Consider the following 10,039-nt stretch of genomic DNA (forward strand, 5'->3'; position numbering starts at 1 on the left):
TCCCCCAAAGGCACTGGTACTCCCACTCATAGACGAAACGCAGCAAGGCTGCTTGGCGCCTGACTCCGGCGGGAGGGTGGTAGCAAACCAGGCGGCCCCTTGCGGGACCTACCACCGCTGGTTTGGACGTAGTTTAAGGACATACCCGGGTCCGAATATTATGTGTCCGAATAGTATATGTTTTGACGAAGCATGTGGCGGATTACCTTAGTACTTGATTATTTATGAATAAATTGCACGGATTACAGATAATGTTAGTCTACATATGGATAGCAGCTGCGATAGCGGCGATATACCTGTATTGTCGCCAAATTTACTCAAGATTCAGCAAATATGGAGTCAAGAATATGAAACCTGTACCCCTGTTTGGGAACAGTAGTCCTATGATACTCAAAACTAAATGTTTCTGTGAAATCCTTGATGACCTGTATAACAAGTTTCCTGAAGAAAGGTTGGTACTTATTAAGTATTAACACTATTAACTTCTTTATCTATATCGATATTATAACCTCCCTCCCTATTAATATATTCAGTAACAATAAGCTATCTGCCTATAAGAAACCTGTATCTGTGGTGGTATCTTAAAGTTTACTTAAAGTATCGATAACCGATACTTTAATTATATTCAAATTTAGAAGGTCTCTGAGAAAGAAAGCAATTTGATCTCACCTTCTCATATCAGTCGAGATGAAGTTTTATTCTAAATTAAGTGTCAATTGTAAACAATTTTGACAAATGTCGCATGTTACTTGATACTGAACAATATGGCAATCGGCCCCTGACCTAAGGTAGCTGAATCAAAAAACTACGCGGATACGTGACATGCGTGATACAATCTATATATAACATAAACACTTATTTTTTTTAAATTAATCAATTTTTTTCTAGGTTCGTGGGCTTTTTTGAATTCCTAAGGCCTATGACAGTGATTAGAGATATCGAGCTCATCAAGAAGATTACGGTTAAGGACTTTGAATACTTCCTCGATCATCGTTCGTTTGTTAGTGAAGAAGCCGATCCTATCTTTGGAAGGCAGTGAACGCATATATTTAGTATGGAAACCGCCTTTAGGAACATTACCGTTCAAATTCTCGGGCCAAATTAGCACACACACACAATTACGCCTACATTCAAATAGAACGACGCGTTTACAGAGCCTGTAATCAAAGCTGGTAAACAAAATAAGAGTCATCTTTATTACTCTAATGGTACATAGCTAAGTGTAGATGAAATGCATATAATGTCAATAACTACCAATCAGCGACATTAATCCGCTAATAACCTTCTTGCTGTACGTACTGGCCGCTTAGAGTTCGCGGTTCATATTTGATTAGAATATGACTCGGACAGGGATAGGTTTATGCCATACAGTGAAGAACCAGTCAAATAATTCACGTATAATAATTTAATGCAGATTAAAAGATAACTAGTTAAAATGTTGTTATGACATGACAGACTAACTCAACATAAGTAAATATATATCATTGTTGTATAAATGTATTCCGCTATAATAAGTATTTTGTATATTTTATTATCTATCTGTATGGCAGTGCGAAGTCACGTTCAGGTATAGTCTGTCCGTTTTTCTAAGATCAAGTACGCCACAGTAAATGTATGGCGAACTTGATCTTAGAAATCGGACTGGCTATACAGCCTGCAAAATTTACATGGGTACAAGAATCGGGTCAAAAATATTTGAACAGGCGGAGTCACAATAAATCCCCACTTCCAGTTCAGAATATTTTATATGTATATAGCCGGTCAAGCAAGTTTGTCAATAGAAAAAGGTGCAAAATGAAAATTTTGTATGGGACCATAGCCGTTCGCGCGCTTACATTTTCTAAATTTGCCGCTCTTTTCTGTGTGCATTTGTTAAATTAATTCAGTGAAAGCATGATAGGAAAAATGTATCTACATATAGGAGACCGGGTATGATTATCTCACGGGTTATATCTCATGAATAGAACATATTCTAGATGGTTTACTAACGAATGGCCCAAAAACGTTTCCCAAAGTATCACATCCCAAACTATGTTTCCCAAATTATCATTTCCCAAAAAAATGTTCGGCAAAACAACTTATCGCATATTTTCAGTTAGCAATAGTCTTTTTTGGCAAGTTATTGTTTAGCAAATAATTACTTGGACAAGTTTCATTTTACCAAATATTATTTAGTCAAATGTATCATTAAGCATAACTTACATGTCCCAAAATATTGCATGGCATACAATTTACATAGGTACCAATAGAGAGGAGGCTGCGGAATTTATTTGTCTGGTATTTAGCTGATCATTACATATATGAACATAGTAAAATGTAACGTCAAAAAAAAACATTCCTCAAAAATATGTAGTAAATGATCACTAAAATTAAAACTCCATTTTAATATAAAATGATAACCAAATTTGTTACATTTTGCTATTCTATTAAAGCAAATAACACCAAAGTAATAAATGTAACCCAAAAATTGTAAATAACTACCAATTTTTAAACCACATTTTAGTCTAAAATGACATGCAATTTTTTTTACATCTCGTTATTCTATTAAATTAATTAATCCACTTCGATGACCTTTTTCTAGTACACAGTATTTCGTTTCTGTATGGACGGCAGTTCTAACCTAACCCACTTTTCTAATAGCATTTCGATTCTGTGAGGGTCACAGTTCTAACCTAACCTAACCCACTTTTCTGATAGTGGTTTCGTTTTGTGAGGATCGCAGTTCAAACCTAACCCAACCCACCCAAATTACGTAGAATTTAACGTACCTATATTAACATAACAAAAATTACTTTAAATAGATATGCTTATTTGTCAAATTTGCGAAGTGACAATTTTGACCAAACATCTTTTTGGAATATAATCATCAACTGAAAAATAATAAATAATTATAATTATAATTTAATTTGTTCAAATACTTCATTGTAATATAATCATCATTCTCTTGCCCTTGTTCCGTTCACTTGGGGTCGGCGCAGCATGCCTTTATGGAATATAATATTAGACAATAAAAAACGTTTGCTAAATAAGTTTTTGTCCTAATAACATTTGACAAAGTAAAATCATGCCAAATGATAATTTCACCAAATAAATTATATGCGAAGTGTAACTTTGCTAAAGGTTTCTTTGGGAAATGAAACTATTGCGATAAGTTTGCTGGGAAGTGAAATTTGGCGAAATGTATTTGGCCCAAACGAAAGTACACCATTCTAGATATCTTGCCAGGCATCCACTCAATTTCATGTCTCTCTAATTGGACGCTTTTTTCCATAGTTCTCTGCGAATAGCATCTTGTGGGAATCTGAATGGAAAGTAATGTAAAATGGCAATACCAAATTTGATTATTAATTTGAAATAACTAGGTAGTTTTTTTATAGCTCCATCTCATGAAATAAAAAAGGAAAATACAAATCTGTAAGAAGGAATTTATTTATAATTATATAGAAAATACCTAAACCAAACACAAGTTAATAAAATAGTCTACTTCATTAGGCATAACACCATCCCTATTATCCTCGCAATTTAAAAAGTCGTATGTTGTTATGAAAGTCGTATGCAGTTGTTACGTTTTAGCTTAGCACGGTAGTATTGAAAACAAATCGTCATGTTTTTTCCAAATTTTACTGAAGTTATCTGTTTACTACAAGTGAAAAGTGATTCCATTGTCCTTGGTATGAACTAAAATAACTTCTGCACCACTTCACGACACATGAATATATTTTTATTACAAAAACGTTGTTTTTATAAATCAATTTAGCCATTTGTCACTGACTGTCATCTCGGTCGCGTACTGAGATTGCCAATCGAGCAGTTTGTAAGTACCGCCTATCGCGGGGTAGTTTGCGTTGGGTCATAATTGAGCGGACAGAATACTTCCATGTATATCATTTCGCTGTTGGAAGGAACTTGATATCTCTAAGAGGTGTGTATAAAGAACCATTTAGATGGATCAAGAACTTGCATGCGAGTTTCGTTACATTGTGGTATTTGGTGTATCGACTGCATTCATTGTACGGTCAGCAGCAGAATTTCCTAAGCGGGCGAGGTATTCAAAATGACCTTGACACGCTCTTATTCTCTTAACAACAACGTCGCGTCAAGGTCATTTTGAACACCTCGTCTGCTCAGCAACTCCTGCTGCTGACTGTAGGTACTCGATAGTTAGCAATGTATCGAATACCTACTGCAAGATTCTGCTTTGTAAGATTGTCCCAAATATTTATTATTATTTAACTTTAATAGTTATTTTAGGCTCTGCGAGGGTCTAAAGCCAAAATCCGCGTTGGGCGGCGAGTCCGTTCGCACCATGCGAAACCGAAGGTCAAACTTCAGAAAGACCTAGTGTGAATTATAAATTAAATGATAGTTAATATGCCTACTGATTTAAATCAATTTCAGGTCAAGAATGGAAGGACATGCGTTCCGCCTTAAGCCCAGCGTTCACGAGCTCAAAGATGAAGCAGATGCTCCCATTCATGGTCGAGGTGAGCAACCAGATGGTTGTCTCTTTGGACCGGCAATTGAAGGAATCGAAAAGTGAGTAGCAATGTGGCAAATCGGAATGTATTTATTCCCTAAGGTGAATCATTTTAAAGATACATATTTTTTTTGTACGGTTTGATATATTGATTTGAAAGATAGTTCAACTAAAGTTCTTTACTGTTACCTCTTTTTATGCAGAGGGGTACGTGGACATCGAAACTAAAGAGATATCAACCTACTACGCAAACGATGTCATAGCATCTTGTGCATTTGGCCTAAAAGTGGACTCCCTCTTAGATCCGTCCAATGAGTTCTACAAGATGGGATATAAGACTTCTACTTTTGGCTTCGCGGCGATTCTAAAGGTCTTTGGACATTCAAACTTTCCGTGGCTCATGAAGGTTTTTGCACATTGATTTATTATTCAATTTATTTATTTATAATATAATAATTTTACATCACATCATAAAAATAAATATCACAATTATTAAAAGTCTCATTTATTAATAGCATTATCTATAGTTTACCCTTACATTATAGTTTGTCTTTTTCTCTTAAGTCTATTTTTAAGTGTGCATCTTCCATAAAATGTTACCTATCGGTAATTTTAAGTGCTTAAATTATTGAATAAAACAAGATTAAGACGACAAATGGCCTAGATTTCAATTTTGTTGACAAACATAAGGGCATTTCTCAGGAGGGCCGTTTTTACGTGTCCGGGGCAGTAATTGATTGAATTTACTGTTCAATAAATCTGAATTAATTTAGGCATGATCTTCAGCTTATATTCTGTCTGGAACACTATCAAATTATTTATTTATTATTTAAATAATACAAGAAAAAAAAATTCAAATGCCAAAAATGATGTTCGGTGGGCGTGTCCCGCACCCAGATTTTATGAAACAAAAAATTATTACTCAAGATGGGGCATTAGATCGGAGTTATTATGGGTATTCACGCATAGGGTATTAGTTAGCTTATCATATTCTTTATACCACAATAATGTGTTTGCTCAACACATTGAATAAAACCAAATTTACGATGTGTCCCGGGCTAGTGACTGATATCGGTGTAATTTGCAAAACATGTCAGTACTCCTTGAAAGTTGTACACCAGGAACTCAGTGTCTCAAACATAGTATGCTTTAGTTGTGCCTTAACCGTTGAATAAAGTAGAGGTACAGTCACAGTACAATAAAGTGATTTTTTAAACGTTTCTCCGTCCTTCGCAGGGTTTGGTCCTATGTTTTTTTGAGATCGGTGGTGCAATTTACTCCGAAAGTTTTAGTGCAATTATCGTTATGTAAGTGATTAAGAAGTCATCGAAAGTACGTAAATCCACCATTATTACATCTCCTCTGTATCGTTCATGCTATTTCTGTAATTGCTAAAAAGCGATTAATTTTGATATCGCTGGTGTTGATTTCCCTGGTTTCGGTGGATTTTTTGACCACCGATATCAAAAAAGTGATCACTGAATTCAAATCCTGCTTTGTAAACTAGTTTGTTGTACTAATTTATCATGTCTAAAAAGTGAAAGATACGTTGTACAAACGTAAAATTATGTTTGTAAGTAAATTATGTCATAGTAGGTACACAAAATCACTAGTTCACTGTGAGTAGTTTTTTAAACCAGACGTATAGACTAAATGTTTCTTTCTCTGTCTTGATATTCTTTTCCAACCAATTAAGTAAATTATGTTCGTTGTCCTCTGTATCACCGGAGGCCCTACACCTCGATACCTTTAAACATGTCAGCCATGTTAAATAAATGTAGTCAATTAGATCCCACTTCTTTTAAAATAACTTGTGTATGTAAGTACTATGCAAGGTGAACCCAAGGGACGGGATGTACAGAACAAGGGATTAAAAATAAAATAGCATTCTAATGTCGAGATCGCTTCAAAGGCACTGAGCGTACCTACTGATCGATATTTCTAAAGGATAGCCATAGACACAAATTGAACACAGCAAATGTTTTAACAATCCTCAATGTCTTATGTCTTTGTCAACAACAAGGGTGCTGGAGATCATAATTAATTGGTAATTGGATCTTCAAGCATTACTCGACTACTTCAAATATTAGATTAGAGTTCACGCTTTTAAACTCTTTTATTAAAAAAATACTTGTTTTCCGTATTGCATCACATTGCTTTATAAGTACATTAAATATTTAATGAGCATTGAACACCACTCAAGAGTGTATTGTTTATCGGGTGCAGGTAACATAAGTTTTTTTTAGATGCGTGTGCGGTCGGATTGCGTGAAACAAACATCTTCTCCTTCATGGATATAATAATGCAATGAATAATTGATTATAATGTGCGAATTTGTGGTCGACAATGTCGACACGTCTGAAACTCGTTTCAGGACCACACATCACCCTATTATATGAGGCCAGTCATATAGTGTGGGATATCTGCTAGAGATGTTGATTTACAAGCCGTAATTTGGTTATTTTAAAATCTTGAGTCTATATCTATTAAAGTTATGTAAGCTTTCGAGATCATTAGCCTTGTTACATCGCTTATCAACAAATAGGATTGAAAAATATGATTAAAATAATTATATAATTGAGATTTAAAACCTAAATGTGATTTTGGTGTAAGCATTATTGAATTCGGTGACGAAAATTGATTTCAGTGCCTGCACATGATTTCGGTGTTTTTAAATCTCAAATATCTTGAAAACTATAAGGTTCTAATGGAGGCCTCCACTACCAATATTTTTTATATCAAGGGTAGATTTTAGGAAATAAACTCGCATATTATATAAGTTAAAAAAAATTTTTGGCACCGAAGTCAGGCACCGAATGTCATCTCTGAGAATCGCCCATAAAGGAATTGATAGGTCTTCCGAAGTTAAAACTAAAAAAACAGGGCAAGTGCGAGTCGGACTCGCGCACGAAGGGTTCCGTACCATAAAGCAAAAAAAAAACGGAAAAAATGCAAAAAGAAAACGGTCACCCATCCAAGTACTGACCCCGCCCGACGTTGCTTAACTTTGGTCAAAAATCACGTTTGTTGTATGGGAGCCCCACTTAAATCTTTATTTTATTCTGTTTTTAGTATTTGTTGTTATAGCGGCAACAGAAATACGTCATCTGTGAAAATTTCAACTGTCTAGCTATCACGGTTCGTGAGATACAGCCTGGTGACAGACGGACGGACGGACGGACAGCGAAGTCTAAGTAATAGGGTCCCGTTTTACCCTTTGGGTACGGAACCCTAAAAAATCATCTCTGATAATAATAACTTACGATTCGTTCACAAAGACTAAAGAATTAGAGAATTTACTGAGTTATTCATATTGATACCAAGATATATAAATATATTATTTTTAGGTAATGATGATGAATCTCTTCCCGTCTGATGCGACAAACTTCTTCCGTCACTTGGTCCTAAGCACGATGAAGGACCGTGAAGTGCACAATATTTTTCGACCGGACATGTTACATCTGCTTATGGAAGCCAAGAAAGGTAATAGAGAAGAAGAAGAAGTGTTTGCACTTTGCCCCTGGCAAAAAACGGTGCTTGATATACTTTTACAATATTATGACTTACTTAATTAGGGATCTGCACTATCTACTTACTTACTAGGTACTTATCCTCATTAAGTTGATGTTCATAACTTCAGAACGATATTTTACTTTAGTTATGATTTTAATGTATGTAAAATTAAGTAGGTACCTATTGTTGTAGGTAGGCGTATGAAATCCGTTAGATCATTAACTCAGTACGAGTAGATTGACCAAAAATAATAATACTTTTTCTGAAAAGTATTATTTTACAGGTCAGCTTGTTAATGAAGATAACTCTGTTAATGACGCTGATGCTGGATTTGCTACAGTAGAAGAATCTAATATTGGAAAGAAGAATATTAAGAAAGGTAGGTACAATATTAATAAAATCCCTTTACGCAATACCAATCAAATGCAAAACATCAGATTTTTAAGAGTAAATTGCACACAATATTATTAGTTACAATTTCTTTTCACCAGAATGGACTGACTTAGACCTAGTCGCACAAGCAGTCCTTTTCTTCATCGCCGGTTTTGAAACGGTCTCCACAGCCATGTCTTTCCTACTTTATGAGTTGGCTCTCAACCCTGAAGTCCAGGAGAAGCTGGCTCAGGAAGTTAAGGAGCACGATAAGAGGAGTGGCGGCAAGTTAGACTACAATTCCATCCAAAACATGATTTATATGGATATGGTCGTCTCAGGTACAGATATTTACAAGACAAATCTTATATTTAATTAATGGTTCGGTAACTTTTATTGTATTTGTTTTTATAATTACAGAAACATTACGACTTTGGCCTCCTGCTTTTTTATCAGATCGAATTTGCACAAAGGATTACAATTTGGGCAGACCCAACGACAAAGCTACTCAAGATTTTATTGTGAGTTTACGTTACATTTTACTTTCACATGCACATTTTTACTCACTTCTATTTATAAGTGTAGGTAAATATTAGTAAATTTAGATATAGGTACCCTTGTGTATTATTTATTCTTATTTGACAAGGGGAAAGTACTTATTGCTTAGTTTGATAAAATCGGAAGTAGTTGGACCTAATAAAAACCTTTTTGCCGCTTTGCTTTTGCAGTCCAAGTTATGAAATATTTGTTTTTCATGTGCTTGTTTGCCAAAAGCTTTATTTACTATGTATGGTTTTGCCCCCTAAAATGCACTGATTGAAGTTTTGTCTACCTTATTTCGTGATTAATTTCAGTTGAAAAAAGGTGATGGCGTCAACGTACCAGTGGCGGCGATCCATCGCGACCCAAAATACTTTCCAAACCCGTTGAAATTTGACCCTGAGCGCTTCTCTGAAGAGACCAAGCATACGATACGGCCCTTCACTTACATGCCTTTTGGTCTGGGCCCAAGAAACTGCATTGGTAAAAAACTTATTGTGATAAAATCCACATAGAGTTTGTCTGAGGACATAAATGAATTCAGATGTACGTCGTGATCCCGACATTTAACCAATTATAATAAAAGGAAATCATCGCATGTTTAATTGTTTGCCAAGATTCCTTCCTTGTGGCTTTGGCGTGAAATGGACAAAGGTTTAAAGAAGAATTTGTCAAGGAAAGAAGACACTAACCACTAACTAGTTTGTCTCACTATGAGGCAACCGACATTCTAGTAACTTCGAACAAAATTACCTTCTAGAGTCTAGACTGTTACACAATAACCTGAGGGTCTACCGCGAACGACGTTCGACGTGTTGCTTCCCTGTCACATTTGCGTACGATTTTACAAGTGCGACAGAGAGGCAACACGTCGAACATGGTTCGCGGTAGGCCCATTGGGCATATTGACGTTCCTAACTGATGATATTCTTCCCAGGGTCCCGTTTCGCGTTGTGCGAAGTGAAGGTGATGGTATACCGCCTCGTCCAGCATTACGTGCTGACGCCGTGCGAGAAAACTACCATCCCCTGCGAACTGGCAAAGGACAGCTTCAATTTGAAAATCAAAGGCGGACATTGGCTGAGGTTCAAGCCGCGGATTTAAGCTCATGTGTGAATGTGAGAGTAAATGTGTGAT

At 35.8% G+C, this 10,039-nt stretch overlaps 2 protein-coding genes across 3 annotated transcripts in view; both read left to right on the forward strand.

Annotated features, from left to right (window-relative positions):
- LOC134667796 (uncharacterized) overlaps positions 1-10,023 on the forward strand; it is a 28,762-nt gene extending 18,739 nt beyond the window's left edge. The window contains exons 13-23 of the mRNA XM_063525204.1: positions 249-451; positions 889-1,032; positions 3,903-3,922; positions 4,399-4,536; positions 4,681-4,883; positions 7,825-7,960; positions 8,274-8,369; positions 8,482-8,703; positions 8,783-8,883; positions 9,217-9,385; positions 9,840-10,023. Of these exons, the coding sequence (XP_063381274.1) occupies positions 249-451; positions 889-1,032; positions 3,903-3,922; positions 4,399-4,536; positions 4,681-4,883; positions 7,825-7,960; positions 8,274-8,369; positions 8,482-8,703; positions 8,783-8,883; positions 9,217-9,385; positions 9,840-10,006 (1,599 nt within the window). The 3' untranslated portion in view covers positions 10,007-10,023. The remainder of the gene's footprint in view (positions 1-248; positions 452-888; positions 1,033-3,902; positions 3,923-4,398; positions 4,537-4,680; positions 4,884-7,824; positions 7,961-8,273; positions 8,370-8,481; positions 8,704-8,782; positions 8,884-9,216; positions 9,386-9,839) is intronic.
- The window catches only part of LOC134667540 (prominin-like protein), a 494,736-nt gene that overhangs the window by 321,844 nt on the left and 162,853 nt on the right, over positions 1-10,039 (forward strand). The window lies entirely within an intron of this gene.

This window comes from Cydia fagiglandana, chromosome 9, assembly GCF_963556715.1.
Source record: "Cydia fagiglandana chromosome 9, ilCydFagi1.1, whole genome shotgun sequence".
Lineage (NCBI taxonomy): Eukaryota > Metazoa > Arthropoda > Insecta > Lepidoptera > Tortricidae > Cydia > Cydia fagiglandana.